The following is a 17,231-nucleotide window of genomic DNA, read 5'->3' as shown; positions in this document are numbered from 1 at the left end:
TTCGCTGACTTTGAAGTTTTTGTGCTCCGCGGCGATGAACCCGGACCTCAGCGGGGTGTTTTAGACGAACAGCAGCAGGAACTTTAACCCTGCGCGAAGCCAGCAGGTGACCTTTGATCCGCCTGAGAGGTCACGGCCACGGTAAGAAGTCGATCCCGCTCAGGCTCGGTTCGGTTAGTTTATTGTCGGGTTTCTCTTTCAGCTGCTCAGAGCCAGTCTAAGTTAGCTTCCTACTGGCGCTGCTTACCTGACGTGAATCATCTTAAGATGACGTTTCATTTGATCCCCTTCACGCAGGAATTGGAACCCTGCAGTACAATTGAAACCAATGAGCCTCAAATGTTCCTGTAATTATTTATCGTGTTTATGACGTCACGAGCTGAGGGTTAAACGTGTTTTCAGTCTAATAATATAACGCACACCTGGCAGACAGGTGTGCGTTACATGTAGTGCGATGCTGCGTGTACTTTCTAACGTTATAGACCAGGGGTGTCAAACTCAAATACACAGTGGGCCAAAATTCAAAACTGGAACAAAGTCGTGGGCTAACATTAATATTTATTGAAAAAAAAATCTTCCTCCAGATATAAGAATGAATCTTTTCTTATGGACTCAAACAAGTTTTGCTGAAAAACTGAATATGGAACAAGCAAAGCTTAATACTAAACGATATATATATATTAGCTGTATAATACCAGTAGGCCAGCTCTAATAGTAATTTGGCATGGCTTCGCGGGCCAAATGTAATTAGGCTGCGGGCCAAATTTGGCCCGCGGGCCAGAGTTTGACACCTATGTTATAGACCTGCAGGCAGAGACACGCGGTAACCCACAGTCCGGGGCTGTGTCCCAATTCAGCGACCGCACGCTCCGGAGTATGCATTTTGAGACCTATTACGTCACAGCGACGCGACGACGGCTGTCCCAATCCGAAGTGTACTCCAAATGCGCCGTCGATTTCCCCAAATTGACAGGTCCGATGTATCCTTCGTGTCCTACTATATCCCAGGATTCATTGCGGGTCATAGAGGAGATTTGTTTCTGATAACGATGGTGGTCGAAGCAGGAGAGGAAAACACTTTCAAATGTAAGTATATGAAAATCTGGTTGTACAAAAGTTAAATTGTTATAGCGGTTGTGTTGTTAAGCTTTGGGCATCTGCATAGACATGTTTCTTTTCTTTAAAATAACCGTAAACCAGCTTGTATCGGGGGGTCCCATGATTTTTCCTGTATTGCCGCTTACATACAGCTAATTTTGATTTTTCGAATTGGTGATATGTTGTGGGGAACAAAGACCAAACGGCTTAATTTATTAAAACGAGGAGAAAACGATCACCTCTTCACTGGGGTGAAGAATTGGGCCGCTACGGCGTGGATGTACAAGAATAAATCAATTTACACATCATATTCATATGAGTGCGGTCCTATTAACCCTCATGCTGTACAGCAGCGGTCCCCGACCTTTTTGAGCCACAGACCGGTTTATGTCAGACACGGAGCGGCCTTTAAGGTATCGCGGATAAATACAACCACATAAAATGATCCGACCAAGACAAAAACTGTGGTATTTTGTAAATATAATAATAAACGTGAATGTACTGTGTAACTATGTAACTTTATTAGCAGTGTCCTCCTGAAAATGCACCAATATTGACAGTAATATCCTCCTCTCTGCCGCTTAATGCTCTCTGGTCGCTATGGTAACGTGTAAATATTTCTTTCAAAATAAGACACACAACTACAACAAGGGAAAGACTCAGGAAACCGAGTTAACGATAAAACCCTGAAAACCATAAATTTCACACCGAGCTTTAACTCTGTGGCCCGGTACCAAACGACTCACGGACCGCTGCTGTACAGAACCTGTGATGTCCAGACGGTGTTCCTCTGGTGTTCTGCTGTGAAAACCTTTGGGCTTAGGGATTAACATAGTTGCCATGGTTTCCTTTCTCCTCTTATTTGTTGTGTGTGATCAGGACAATTCTGGAGAGGATGGGCCTGCAGGGGAAAGTCACCCCCTTGCAGGCCAGAAGACATGAGATAACTTTAAAGAATACAAAGTACGTATGTGTGTTATCAAGAAGATAATTCTCAAGAACACAAGTTAATAAATGTGCAATTACTAAGAGTTGTTGTGGTGTTTTTATTTGCCTGCTGTCATTTTTGATTTCCTCTGCCTTTAGGATTGCAAGTATCCAGGCTCAGGAGAGGGGGTCAGTGGGAAGCCCACTGCTGCTGCTTGGCCCTGGTTTGCCCTCATGGATGAGGTGATAGGACAGATGCCTTCCATTACGCCTCCTGTCATAATGTCCTCTCTCCCTGAGGACACTCCAGGGCCAAGCACAGCAGTGGGTGACCAAAACGACAGCGATGACGAGGCGAGTCAGCCACCTACGACAGGGAGAAAGAGGAAAAGAGACGGGGATGATGAGCTGCTAGACCTCATCAGAGAGGACATGAGGCAGCAAAGAGAGGCTGAGGAGAGGAGAGCAGGGAGAGGACGGACAGACTGTTTTCACTTCTAGAAAGATTAGTTCCCAAATGAGTTATGTATTGAGAAATTTATTTATTTTAATATATTTGTTACATTGTTATATGTGTTGCATTAGTTTAAAGGTTTTATGTTATTAATAAATTGATTCAAACAAACAGTAATTGTCACTGAACTCAATTTGATTTACAGGCATTTGTTACATGTATGAACATAACGCTAACTTTGAACAATATTACTTGGATATTTATTTGATAGCAATAAAGTAAATAACAATAACAATTAAACAAGAATATTTCAAATACACAGTATGTAAAGATGAAAAACAATATTTCCAGTTGTTCACACAGGATTAACCTGAGTGACCTGTTCCTGGACCGTTTCTTTAACAACTGTAATAGATTACAGGAAGTCTCTGGCAGTGTTGCTGAATCTGCCCGAGCAAGATCAGACGTGGATGGGCTGCTGCAACTGAGACCTGCGGTTTGTTTTTTCTGGTCTGCGAGTGGAGAATCACACAGGGTGGTCTGCAAAGAGAGCTTCAGGATGCTTCCTCCCACTGTCCACTGCATCCTCCATCCACAGGGTTTGCAGGGCTCACTCGTGGCTGCCACACCACTAAGATGTTTACAGAAATATGCAAGCAGGAGATGGTGGATGCTATATTATTAGTATAATACTTGTAACTCTGTAGCAGACAACAGTTTGATAAAGTGCTATGTAAAAAACAAACAAAAGATTAGATTCTATACGTTTCAAAGATATTTAGTTTATATATTTTATATGATACAGTACATGTGTGAGAATGACCGATGTTGTGGCAAAAAATGATTTCCGGTTTTTGCCCTAAACTGATTGCTCGTATTTAACCTGCTATGAATAACTTGTTGGTCTATAATACGTGAAACATGTCAAATGTGTCCCTCATTAGTGATATCAAGTCACTTTGAGCCACCAGCAACATTCCAGTAACAAGGTAGAAGCTGCAATCAGTTTTTGGCAGTGACTTTTATATATCCTTTATTTATCCAGTTAAAAACAAAAATCTTATTGACATTAGAAATTTATTTTTTAAGAGTAATCTGGCCAAGAGGACAGCAGACAGCGCAACAAATATATCAATTGTACCTACATTATAACCAGAGTTATAAAGATACTTGAACAACAGGTAATTATTGTATATATAAAACCCCTTAGTAAACCATGTTCACCGAAGTCTATTTACCAACATACATAAAGATATTGTAATAATGTGAATTATTGTTTGTAAGATGGTTTGTTCCACAGTGGATTGTGTTGCTGCACGGACGTTTTAGAGTGTCACACAAGTAAGGAGTGTTGGCCTAGACCAGGGGTCGGCAACCTGCGGCTCCGGAGCCGCATGCGGCTCTTTAGTCCTTATACTGCGGCTCCGCCTGGTTTGGGCAAATAAATTAGAAGTATTTAGCTGAAGTGTATTTTATTTATGTTAGTTCTTTTTAACTCGTAGTTCTAAATTGGAAGATTATTGTGATATTGAAATATAAAAATAAATTTATATTCTATTATTTTTTCATCGCTCAAAATAAGAGTCACACTCGCGGAAGCCGGTATACCCGCCGAAAGGCCGTGCATTTCTCGAGACTTTCAACCCCAGGTAGGCCAATTATGGATCTTCGGATCCACATTATGTCAGCAGCTGTTCTCCACCGTGAACTATGTTAAAGACAAACACCGTTCACGCCTCACAGATGACAGCTTACAGTCCTGCGTAAACTGACTTCGTTACAGCCCGATTTGCGGACTCTGTGCGCAGAGGTTCAGGAGCAGAAGTCCCATTGTAAACAAATCACGGCAGACCCGACGATGTTTCCATGAGCATGCTTTTGAGCATCTCTTTATTGAGCACTTTTCACACACACGGTTGCTTGCACGATACAGCCGGCTGTAGCTTTTCAGCTCACAGCCCGACACACACCACCAACAACACAACAGCACAGATAGCGCAGACGTAAAGGCAGCCAGGCGTGATTGTGGGTGTCGCTCAGGTGCGTCTGCCTCCCCTGCAGCGGTGCTGCAGACCACGCCCCGCCGCACGCATTAACCAGGTAAAATACATATTTAGGCAGAATTTTGCAAATATCTATTTTTCATTTTTCAGCAGCATAGTGCTTTTTTCCAATTATTTTTTAAGAGTCAGGTCAAAGCTCCAACAGCCCAAAGGCGATATAAGGGTGGCGGCTGACAACAGTTTTTGTTTGCTGGATCATTTTAGTTCAGCTGGGTGTCTTTCCTTTTGTTATATTTCTTTAAGAGTTCAAAATGTGTTAATTACATAAATAAAATGTAATTTTCTCTGTAGCACTTCATGGATTTCATAAGCAGCACACCTTAGTTGTTCACACAAAGCATAAAGATAAAAAACAATATATACAGTGTTATCTTCATTTTAGATGTCAAAAAGTATTTGCGGCTCCCAGTGTTTTCTTTTGCATGGAAACCGGGTCCAAGTGGCTCTTTGGGTGTAAAAGGTTGCAGACCCCTGGCCTAGACTGTATGTTGCTGTGGACTTATTAATAAACCTTACTACCCCGTTGGGTAGGAAATAGATATTCTGGAGTCTGTTGTGAATGAGACCAGAATATAACATGGTGGCAGCGGAGCGGACAGCGGAGCAGGCAGCGGAGTGAGCTGCACGGCCGGAGTGGACCCCCGGGAGACGCCTGTCGGAGCGGTGAGCAACTAGCGGCTAATTGAGTTAGCACCGCCGCGAGGCATGGAGGGCCTTAAAGCGCCGCCGACGCTGCTATTGGACTCCAGTAACCTATCGCGGACATGGAAGACCTGGAGGGACGAGTTTATGCTCTATGTGGAGCTGACCATGGACTCAGACGGAGAACAGAAAAAAGTAAGCCTGTTCAGTTATCTCGTTGGTGAGAGCGGCAGGGAGCTGCTAGACACGCTAATGGGCGACACGGCGAGAGATCAATGGACAGTTAAGGACATCGAGAAGTTTGATAATCATTGCAACCCTGTAGTTAATGAAACTGTGGAGCGTTATCGGTTCTTCACGAGAAACCAAGGCGCCAGTGAGACAATCGACAGCTATGTGACGGAGTTAAAGCTGCTGACAAAAACGTGCAATTTTGGAGTAATAAGAGACTCACTGATTCGTGACAGGATTGTATGTGGACTTAACAACCCGAGTTTGAGGGAGAGACTGCTGCGTGAGAAAAACATGACGCTGGATGCATGCATACAGCACTGCAGAGCCGCGGAGCTGTCGCGGGAAAACAGCAAAACCATTTCGGGAGCTGCAGTGGAGGAGGTGCATGCTGTGCGTGGAGCTGCGCGCCAGAAACGGATCGGCGACGCAGTGGACTGTAAGTTTTGTGGCAGAACACATGAAAAAAAGAAAGAAAAATGTCCAGCATACAGGAAGAAATGTAAAAAGTGTGGCAGAAAAAACCACTTTGCAGTTAAATGCAAGGCACATTCAGAGCAGAAAAGAAGGACGAATGTACACAACGTGACAGCATGTGAGAGTGATGAGTATGAGGACGTTCTCTGTGTTACAGAGGCAGACACACATGATTCAGCTACAAAGAACACTGACAAAGTGAGAGGCACTCAACTCTTTGCAGGCATAATAATACTAATAATAATAATAATAATGGATTGGATTTATATAGCGCTTTTCAAGGCACCCAAAGCGCTTTACAATGCCATTATTCATTCACGCTCACATTCATACACTGGTGGAGGCAAGTGCACAGCTGCCCTGGGGCAGACTGACAGAGGCGAGGCTGCCATATCGCGCCATCGACCCCTCTGGCCAACACCAGTAGGCGGTAGGGTAAAGTGTCTTGCCCAAGGACACAACGACCAGGACAGAAAGGCCGGGGATCGAACCGGCGACCTTCCGGTTACAGGTGCGCTTCCCAACCCCATGAGCCACGGTTGCTGATGGGCAAAGAGATTGTAAATTTTCAGATTGACTGTGGTGCCAGTTGTAATGTAATGCCAATCCACATGCTAAGCCCGAACACACAGTTGGAGGACACACAGACAGTGTTGATGATGTACAACAAAAGTAAGATAAAGCCATTGGGAAAGTGCAAAGTTAAGCTACGTAACCCGAGAAATCAGAAACTGTATCGGTTGGAGTTTCAAGTGGTTGACAAAGACTGTAAAGTACCACTGCTGGGCAAGAGAGCCAGCGAAGCAATGAAACTCATAAAGGTGCACTATGAAAACATCTTGAAACTGGACAGCATCGTTACTTCAGAGCACCCAACAGCCAATGAGTGGAACATGGATCAGATTAAAGCAGAATATGCCGATGTCTTCAGAGGAGATGGCTGTTTGGAGGGAGAGTTAAGGCTCGAAGTGGATGAAACTGTGAAACCAGTGCAGTTACCAAAACGGCGTGTCCCTATTGCAATGATAAAGCCGTTAAAAAAGGAGCTTCAAGATCTTCGGTGCAGAGGGATCATTACACCAGTAGAATGCAGCACAGACTGGATCAGTGGGATGGTTGTGGTCCAAAAGCAGAGTGGGGACTTAAGGGTGTGCATAGATCCAAAACCCTTAAACAAAGCCCTACAACGGAGCCACTTCCCATTGCCCACCATTGAGGACATTTTGCCTGATCTGTCAAAGGCTAAAGTGTTCTCTGTCTGCGACGTGAAGAGTGGATTCTGGCACGTGAAACTGGAGGAGTCGAGCTACCTGACAACATTTTCGACTCCGTTTGGACGCTACAGATGGCTGAGGATGCCAATGGGGATAAGTCCAGCTCTTGAAGTGTTCCAGAGAAAGCTCACACAAGCTTTGGATGGACTGGCAGGGATCTACATCATTGCAGATGATGTGCTGATCACGGGTCAGGGGGACACAGATGCTGAAGCAGTGCATGACCATGACGAGAAGCTGAGACAGTTTTTGACTCGTTGTAGGCAGAAAAACATTAAGTTAAACGCAGACAAGTTTAAACTTCAACAGAAGGAGACTACGTACATTGGACATCAGCTCACATGCAACAGTCTGAAAATAGACCCAGAGACAGGGGCGGATCTAGAGAAATTTTCTTAGGGTGGCATGAGGGTGGCAAAGAAATCAAATGGGGTGGCAAAATCAAAGCCTTTTTTTTTCAAACACATATGCGGGTGGTTACATATAGTTATAATGATTCAAATGCAGTAAGTATATACGTTTTTCATATGAATAGTCTATAACTTAATTATCGTCTGTAGCCCACATAATTACACACTTTAGCTACATAAAACATGTGAGTTTTGATTTTATGTACTGTATAGCCTGTATAATAAATAAATATGTAGCTCAATAAGTATAAAATTGTCACGGCGAGTGAGATGAGCTGTGAGGAGAGGATAAAGGAGGATGCAATTGCAGGCAGGGTGTAAAGGTGATTTATTGAATACCAAGCACAGGGAGGAAATGGCAAACGAAGATAAACTAAACTATACTGGAAATAACTAAGCTACTGAACACAAACCAGGACATGAACATGAAGGAAGGTAGACGACGGTACATGAAGGTGACAGCAGGGAGAACACACAGATGAGGCACGGTGGATACACAGACGGACCAGCAACTACAAAGACAGAAGACGCGACTTAAATACACACAGAGAAACACAGGGAGATTACACACAGGTGGGGGACACAGCTGGGAGTAATCAACAAGATGAGACAGAGGTAAAACTGAACACACTCACATGAGACGCAGACCAGACACAGAACTAAACCCACACAAAACATGAGAACACAAACCCTGTGAACAAAACCCCAAACCAGAACCACAGTAATATAATCTATCGTAAATAATCAAAACACCAGAGAACCCCAAAACACTCCATAATGCAAAAATAAGCCCAAAACAATAAATAATAAAAATAATAAACTCAGAATGCTGGGTCGAACCGACCCAGAACCGTGACAAAAATCCAGAAAGCTACACAACATGGGGCGGTTCATTTACAAACACAAGTCTAACTTAAGTTTCACTGTTTTTTGTTAGAAAACAATCACGTTGTTACAGCTTAAATTACACAAAATGTCAGAAATCTGCACTGTCATGAACAAAAATTTAAACCTAATTTTTCATGATTTGTTGGATGAACCCTCTGAGGTCTGAAATACAACCGGACATTTTTGACTCCTTTTGAGTTTACGTTTGTATTTCACCCTCAAATTGTTTCATTTATTTTTCCTCCTTGCCTTGTTTGGTATCTTTTCAGCTCAACTGAATTTAGTTGTTTTTTTCACTGACATACTGCATTAGTACTACTGTTACTATTAATAGTACTATTACTGATATGAAATCACACAAAGAACTTAAAATCCTAGAAGTATTTTTTACTGTAAAAAAAAACCACAGACATGTTGAGTAAATTTTTATAACTTGAAATGCAAATATAAAATGTACATTTTGTAAACATATACAACTATTTATCTAAAAATGCCGTTTTTTTCATTTTGTACAACCATTTAAAAATATTACTAAAACTAAAATGAGAGAACAATCAGGTGTCACAATAAGATGCCCCACAAATGATGTGTGCCAGTAAAAAAAAAGTTTGTCCACCAAAAGACAGAACAGCACAGGGATAAACCTGCAGGCCTGACAACAGCAGGTGTATCACTCCGCTGGTTTTCTACTTAGTGACAGTGTTTACGTTTCAAATGTGCCTTTGTGACATTCATTAGTGCCCTCACTGACACACAAAACAAAACGACTACACAACAGAACAGCTACACAAGACAACACAACACACTAAGTATACACTCCACACTAAACGTCACAAATCTCCCACATCTAAAAACTCTCTCTCTCTCTCTGTCACTCACTCACTGGCTCTGTCTCGCTGCCGTTACCATCACTCCCAAAACTCTCCCCTCTTCCTAAACAACCAAATAACCAAATCCTACGTGTTGACTTTTTTTAAAATTGGTCGACATGGTGCATTTTTCCACCGATAGGAAAGAGGTGGCTTTTTTTCCTTTCTTTACTATTTTCGCGCTGTCCTTAGAAAACGTTTAAAACACACACACAAAAACGTGACGACAGTATTTAGTAAAAAGCGTGGCTTATATATATTATCATAACTCTGGATTTACTGGCCTGTAATTAAAATTTAAAAACTTTGAAATCCGAACTTTCAATGTGGGCTGAAATAGAGACTCAGCGTGGCTGCAGCTTGTTGCTGTGTCAGCTTACATCAGTCATGTGATTTGGAGGTGCAGCGTGTCCGTGGACCACAGAGGGTTAATAACACTCACCTTCCTTCCATTTCCAGAGTGTAACATCCAACCACCTGTGTAAAATCCGAAATTCCCATGGTGTTGTTCAAAATGTGCTCTGGCACAGTCATAAGCATGGCTTGTTACTGAAAACAAGAAAAAAGCCGGTCCTGCTTTGGGCTGAACCATTTGTTAATGGTGGAGGGGGGAACACTATGCAATATATTCAGTTTTAGCATTTATATTCACTGTTGACTGTAACTGGCCTCAAAGTGTTAATGCTATCTTATTTTAATAAACAACACTGTCATATGCAAAACTGGGGTGGCACTTGGGGTGGTAAGGGATCATTTTAGAGTGGCACTTGCCACCCCATGCCACCCTTCTAGATCCGCCCCTGCCCAGAGAAGGTTAGGGCTATAGAGCAGATGCCCAGACCTACAGACGTGAAGGCAGTACAGAGACTGTTAGGTATGGTGAACTACTTAGCAAAGTTTTGCCCACATCTGTCTGACCACTGTGACTTACTGAGACAACTGACACACAAAGACAGTGAGTGGAACTGGACGACTCGACATGACGACGCATTCCGGAGACTGAAAGAGACTATAGCAGAGGCTCCAGTCCTGAAATACTACTGCCCAGAGGAAGAGCTGACAGTACAATGTGACGCTTCTGACAAAGGGTTAGGTGCAGCACTCATGCAGAAGGGTAAGCCTGTGGCTTTTGCGAGTAGAGCTCTTACACGTACAGAGCAAGGTTATGCCCAGATAGAAAAGGAGCTTTTGGCTGTAGTTTTCTGTATGGAGAAGTTTCATCAGTACACATATGGTCGTAAAGTGGTAGTACACAGTGATCACAAACCCTTAGAGACCATTGTAAGAAAACCGCTGTTGAGTGCACCCAAACGGTTGCAAAGGATGCTTATGCGCATTCAGAAATATGACTTAGATGTGGTGTATGTGCCAGGCAAAGACATGTTATTAGCAGACACGTTGAGTAGGGCATATCTTCCAGAGTGCTCACCACAGGGCTCCATAGAGGAGGAAATAGAGAGCATTATCATGGTCACTCATGCACCCATCTCACCTGACAGACTAAACAGCATAAGGACTGCTACACGAGAGGACAAAGCACTACAGATCCTCATAGATACAATTCACAGAGGTTGGCCAACTGACAAAAGAGACACTGATGGTGACATCAGACCATACTTCTCATTCCAGGATGAACTGAGTAGTCAGGATGGACTTGTGTTTAGAGGTGAACGTGTTGTTGTCCCGACTACCATGAGACAGCAGATCATAGCCAGACTACACTCGACACACCTAGGTGTAGAAGGTTGTCTAAGGAGAGCCAGAGAGTGTGTGTATTGGCCAGGCATGAATGAACAAATTAAGACTTATGTGACTAAGTGTGACATCTGCAGGTCAGTTGATTACAGACAGCAGAAAGAGACTTTGGTCCCACACGAGATCCCGACTAGACCATGGGCTAAGGTGGGCTCAGACCTGTTTATGTTTGACAACAAGGACTACCTTATCACAGTGGACTACTATTCAAACTTCTGGGAAATTGACTATCTCCCGGACACTAAATCCACCACAGTGATTAGAAAGTTGAAGGCTCACTTTGCCAGACAGGGCATCCCGGACATTGTTGTTTCAGATAATGGACCACAGTATACGTCCGGTGAGTTTCTGAGATTTAGTCGACTGTGGGATTTCCAGCACAAAACATCTTCACCAGGTTACCCTCAGAGTAATGAGAAGGCTGAATCAGCAGTAAAGACAGCAAAGAGGCTGCTGCTAAAGGCAAAAATGGTGGGGCAGGACCCGTATCTTGCTATTCTGGACCATCGCAACACACCATCACAAGGCCTGGAGACCAGCCCAGCTCAGAGGCTGCTCAGCAGGAGGACACGGACGCTTTTGCCAACCAGGACGAGCCTGCTAAGGCCAAAAGTCATTCCAGCCCTGCGGGAGTTGGAGGTGAAACAGAAGCGCCAAAAAGTGTGCTATGACCGATCAGCACGAGACATGGACTCTTTGAAGCTTGGGGACAGTGTCAGAGTTCAGCCTTTTGACCGCCATTCCACTTGGAGCAGGGGAGTGGTGATTGGGACTGTTGACCCGAGGTCCTATGAGGTTCAGTTGGACTCTGGAAGTGTCCTGAGGAGGAATCGGAGGCACCTGAGACATGCAGGCGTGATGGATCCAGAAAATGCCATGACAGACACTGGGGCACTGAGCAGCTCAGTGACGGCTCCGTCAGAAAGTCGTGAGCAGCAGATCAAGACTGACAAGGTATCGGGGGTATCAGGACAAGGTCAGGCCACAAAGTGGTTCCACCACTTCGGTACAAGGACTATGTTACATAATGAGGACTTGACAGTCTTTATTGTTTGAGGGGAAAAGTTATGTATTCTGTGGAAATTGATGTTCACTACAGTTTGCAGAAATCTACATGTTTGAATAGTGGAATGTTTTTGTATTCTTTGAGTGTTTGATATTGTTTTCTCCCTCAGTAAGAAGAAGGACAAATCAAAACAAAAATGGACTTCTGTTTTTTCCAAGAACAAAAAAAAAAGAGAAGGGATGTAATAATGTGAATTATTGTTTGTAAGATGGTTTGTTCCACAGTGGATTGTGTTGCTGCACGGACGTTTTAGAGTGTCACACAAGTAAGGAGTGTTGGCCTAGACTGTATGTTGCTGTGGACTTATTAATAAACCTTACTACCCCGTTGGGTAGGAAATAGATATTCTGGAGTCTGTTGTGAATGAGACCAGAATATAACAGATATTACACATATTACACTCGGAAACATTGGAAATCAGTTTTGGCAGGCGAACACTTTTTTGGCACAACGCTGGCGATATTTCAATTATCCGTGTAATTAGCTAAGTAATTCCTAAATGCGTGTAGATTAAAGGAAATTATTTTACCTGGATATGATTGTCTCTGATGAGCCTAAGGTACAAAACGTGCGGGCGGCGACGATAAGGTTTTTCTAGCTCCTCGAGAAATAAAATTGTCCAAACAACAGAGTGACATTTCTGGGTCAATTTTAAAGTTTTCGCGCTGTGGCGCCAGCGACCAGAAAAACACGCAAGTAAGGGCGGAGTTGAAGGCTAGGAGGCTGTCCACAGCCCACCTGTTATGTTGGATACTCATTGTTTGTTCAATAAAGTTTCTATGGAGAAAAAAAAGGGGCTGTCCAAGCCGCTCACTTCCTGACTACCCGTCCGTCTAAGGACACCACCTTGTGACGTAGGTAGGTAGTGTCCTTATGAGCATCCTTTCCCTGAATTCAGACACAGCAAGCCAGTGTTACCTGCAGCAGGTGCCGGCGGTCACGCCCACTACAGGTCATGTGCTGGTGTGCCAATTTTTACACACTTGGATGAGCCGCTGTGGGTTATGTGCTAACCGCGAAGTGAAGGGATCGCTCTCCACCAGACTCCATTCACAAACGTTGGATTTTTACGTCACAGAAGGGCGGAGATTTGCGTCTGCAGCAGCCTCGATTGGTCTGTTAGTTTGTGTTACGGAGTGACTCTGACGTTTTAGTGAGTTAGTTCGGATCACAAGAAAACACTGAAACAGTAAAGTCACGCAAAGTTGAACAGAAACTTCTTTTTTCTGTCAGGTGAAAATCCGCGTTTTTGTCAGTGGAGTCTGGTGTAAGATCGGTTTCTTTGTTAGAGAGGCCTTGAAAAACCTATGAACGTCATCATCTAGCCCCAAACATCATGGAAACAATAGGTTAGCAGGTACCTTCAAAATGTTCTTTATTGTTATTATTAACATTTAATTATTAAACAGCTTTATTGTAGTTTATTTTTTAATTTTTCTGGGTTTTACTGTTATACTGGCACCTGTAGTGCTTCAGCTGTGACAGATAAAAGGAAAATTAGACACACTGTTGGCCATCGGCTTCAGATCTTGATCTGACTGTGTGTAATTCAGCCTTTAACGGTGTTTGTGATTCCTGTGAAGCGACTGATCTGGTTTGATGGTTCTTTGGTTGATTTGTCAGCAGATCTGCAGTTTCCTTTGTGTTGCAGATGGAATTAAACCCTCAGCAGTTACTGAACGTGAGCAGCAGGTTAAACATCTTTGATCTGAAGTTTGCTTTTATTCTGCCTTTCTCAGCTTGGACTCTCCTCCAGGACGATGGCCAACCCACTCAGGTCTGAAGTGTTTCGACTCTACAAGAATGTGAGTGTTGGGAAAATTCATTTTTAAAGAACTCGATGACACTTTGTCGGCGTCAGCACAGACTCCATGATGATCTCGTTAACATTTATTGACAGTTAATTTACTTTTAAGATCCATGATGATCCATCGGTGCCACTGTGACCTGTCAGAGGTGTGTAATGGTGAGATGACCCCAAACAGATCTGAAGGCCCAAAGCTGCGTCTCAAATCTCCCATCATGCAAAGCGGTGCTGAGCTGCACCAAAGACGGATGAGCGTCACCAAAATGTTCAAAATGAGCTTCATGTTTATCCGTGAAGACGTCAGCAGTGTTTACAGAGGGCGCTGCAGCAGGTGTCGCCCCCTGCTGGGCATTAAAAGAGTGCAGCACTGCGTGCACCACCTGTAGTGTCTGCACCAAAGCACTGAGGCCTTTATTCACCTGTCAGGATCAAGGGCGTAGATTTGGCATGGACGGAAGGGACATGTCCCCACCAATATCCAGCGATTACTGAATTGTCCCCACCAATAATTTGATCTCTTGAAGTAAAGAAAAACAAACCAGATAGAAAGAAAAAAACGATCTGTCAGCGTCTCATTCACCCAGCGGTGCAGAAAGAGTTAAATTACGTTCTCTACTGGAGTCCTGCCTCATGTGACAAATATGGCCAATGTGATTGGCTGTGCCTTTCAGGGAGCTCTGTTTAGTTTTAGCAGCGGCGAGCCTGCGCTGCGAGGAGGAGAGGAGGATGGCAGCAAAAAGGAAGAACCTGGATATAAGAAAGTATTTTTCAAAGAAACCTGTAAGTCACTTAAAGTCAAGTTCACTCATAAAATGTGTCCGTCATAATAACGTTACAGGCTGTGCTAGGCTTTGGTCTAAAATTGTATGTAACCATGAATAACGTGTTTTGGAAACTGAATGAAAATTGAAACTGTCAGAGAAAACGGCAGCCTCGAGCAGCCAGGATATTAGTTTACAGAGGATGTTAAAATTATATGTCTAACGTTAAAATGTTGGTGACACAATAATTTCTTCCTAATGGCACTGACATATTCACAGGGTTGATTTTTGAGACAATATATCATGAGGTAGTCATGACTTTGCAAATATTCCACCTTGTAGTGCAGTTTGCACAAATTGTTTTAAAAATGCACTCACACTACAAACATTACTGATGAGTGACTCAGATGTTGCATAATTCTGCTGAGAGATCTTTTACTTTGTGGTAATCTTAGATGAGTAGTTTTATGGACAAAAACCACCAGGTCATTCAGTGTTCCCTTAGTGCTAATGTATAGTATAATATAGTAAGTAATGTTGTTAAGTCCTTAAAGTCATATTCTTTTATTGTCATGACTGCGTTTGAAGCTATTTTTATTTTTGTATGATACCTGATTTATATGGAATATGGCTGAAGTAAACTAAAGTCTAAAATACTTAGTCAGTCATTTGTTTAATATTAATTTAACATTATATAATTTACATATAAAACTATGAATTGTAATTTTAAATGGTTTAAAAGCATGCAGAATAGCATATGTAGGCAAGTACATTTCTCCTTTTTTTATCAAGAAGCAAAGACAAAAACAGGGCAGTGTTCAGTGGTTGAATCATCCGTCCCCACCAATGCCAAAACCAAATCTACGCCCTTGGTCAGAATGACGCTGAAATGGTGTTCTGATATATTTAAAGCTTATTTATCGGATCGGGCTGAGATCATCCACCCAGCTCGGCCTTAAAAATGGTCAGAAACACTCTGAAGAGAACACTTCATCATATTTATTAAAGGGTGAAAAAGCGGACATGTTTCAGTGGCAGAGCCGTCGTTACACCGTGATCTACATTAGCAGAGAAAACCAACAAACAATCAAACTCGCAGCCCACCGTCACAATATTTATAATAACATTAAAGCCCAAAACACAGAAATCCAACATGCCTCCCTCTGTAGCCCCACCCCTTTCAATGGGTTCTGAGTGAAACCAGCTGCACACGCGACGTAAGACGCGCTGTGGTTATCTTTAGACCAGGCGTGTCAAACTAAGGCCCGGGGGCCAGAATCGGCCCAGCAAAGAGCTTTTAAAGACAGCCTGGTGGCTCATTTCTTTAAGGAGTAAAAATGTAGAAAAGTATTTAATGCATGAAGCTAAAACTTAGCAGATGTAAACTGTAGATTTTTGCTGTAAACTATAAAAATGTGGTGACCTGAGATGGGGCGACTCCTTTAGTCAAAACTAATTCAGTGAGTTTAAACAAACAGGCAGCAGGGGGCGCTTTCTTATCTCATAAATCCAAAAAGTAAGATGGCGGCACTCGTGATCCTTCATGGTGAAGGTTTAAAGGCTTCCTGTGTCCACCTCACGCAGAAGCTCCGCCCTCTCTGCAGAGCAGTGCCACTGCCGGTCGCCCAGAGCCCGGTCTGATAATGGATTTAGTCAAACTTAATAAAGAGACTTTGCAGAGCTTTAAATAAACTCATTTAAGTTCCTGGGTGTATAAAGTAACGTGAGACATTGTAACAATCAGTGTTTTTGAAGCTTTTATGCACGAGGAAGCGTGTAGGATGGAAATCAGCGGCGCCTTTATGACCGCAGAACTATCTCCAGATAAACCTTTGACTCTCTTTAGGAAAAGACTTTCTGTTATCAGCTATAGACTAAGATAAGGTCTCTACAGGAAGCGCCCGCTGAAGGAATTACAAAGCAAGAGTCATCTTTGGTAAAGTGAATCACTAAAAGCACTCGTGGATCCTCGGAGGGTTTATCGCCAACATAAAGTGAACCTGGGAAGTCAGACTGTATTGAAGGCGTTCCTGCTGCTTGTCCTGATAAAACATATTGGCCTCTGGAGGTGTGTCAGACTTAAGATCAGAGTGATTTTAAGACCTGTGCTGATTTTAAGATCATGTGATCATCATGTGCCGTCATACATCGGCCGCCTTTTTGCCCTTTAATAAAAATAAAGACGTATTTTTGCTGAGGTCACCAGCTCTGATGCTAACACGTCCTCTTCCTCCTTGGAGCTCCTCTACCTCAGCCGGGAGTACCCCAAAGGTGGCGACTACTTCCGGGACCGTCTGAGAGCGGCGTTTGCCAGGAACAAGGCGGTGGAGGACCCCAAGCAGATAAAGGCCCTGATCGCGCGTGGCGAGTACATGGCCCGGGAGCTGGAGGCACTTTACCACCTGAGGAAGTACAGAGCGATGAAGAAGCGCTACTACGAGGACTAAACTGCGACGATGACACGAACGGCTCTGAGGTTTACGGTTCTAATCCTGAGGTCACATGACCA

The 17,231-nt window shown here is 43.3% G+C and overlaps 1 protein-coding gene across 2 annotated transcripts; it reads left to right on the top strand.

Moving 5' to 3' along the window:
- The first annotated feature begins 2 nt into the window (after positions 1-2).
- On the top strand, positions 3-17,201 carry lyrm5b (LYR motif containing 5b). Of its 2 annotated transcripts, XM_039614962.1 has the most exons (4): positions 76-141; positions 13,894-13,959; positions 14,071-14,110; positions 16,963-17,201. In XM_039614962.1, exons 3-4 carry the CDS (start codon positions 14,075-14,077, stop codon positions 17,167-17,169), a joined length of 243 nt encoding a protein of 80 aa, XP_039470896.1. In that variant the 5' UTR covers positions 76-141; positions 13,894-13,959; positions 14,071-14,074; the 3' UTR covers positions 17,170-17,201. The 2 variants fall into 2 exon arrangements, with proteins under 2 accessions (XP_031605274.1, XP_039470896.1); XM_031749414.2 differs by lacking the exon at positions 14,071-14,110 and having other exon boundaries at positions 3-141.
- The last annotated feature ends 30 nt before the right edge of the window (positions 17,202-17,231 follow it).

The sequence above is a fragment of the Oreochromis aureus genome, linkage group 7, assembly GCF_013358895.1.
Source record: "Oreochromis aureus strain Israel breed Guangdong linkage group 7, ZZ_aureus, whole genome shotgun sequence".
NCBI classification, from domain to species: domain Eukaryota; kingdom Metazoa; phylum Chordata; class Actinopteri; order Cichliformes; family Cichlidae; genus Oreochromis; species Oreochromis aureus.
Note: the sequence above shows the minus strand (reverse complement) of the source record. Positions and strands in the feature narration are given on the sequence as shown.

Excerpts from the sequence above, each read along its gene's own strand:
- lyrm5b (XM_031749414.2), top strand. The coding sequence starts at position 13,915 with ATGGCCAACCCACTCAGGTCTGAAGTGTTTCGACTCTACAAGAAT. Across the intron at positions 13,960-16,962 it reads TGTTTCGACTCTACAAGAAT|CTCCTCTACCTCAGCCGGGA; the intron begins GTGAGTGTTGGG and ends TCCTCCTTGGAG.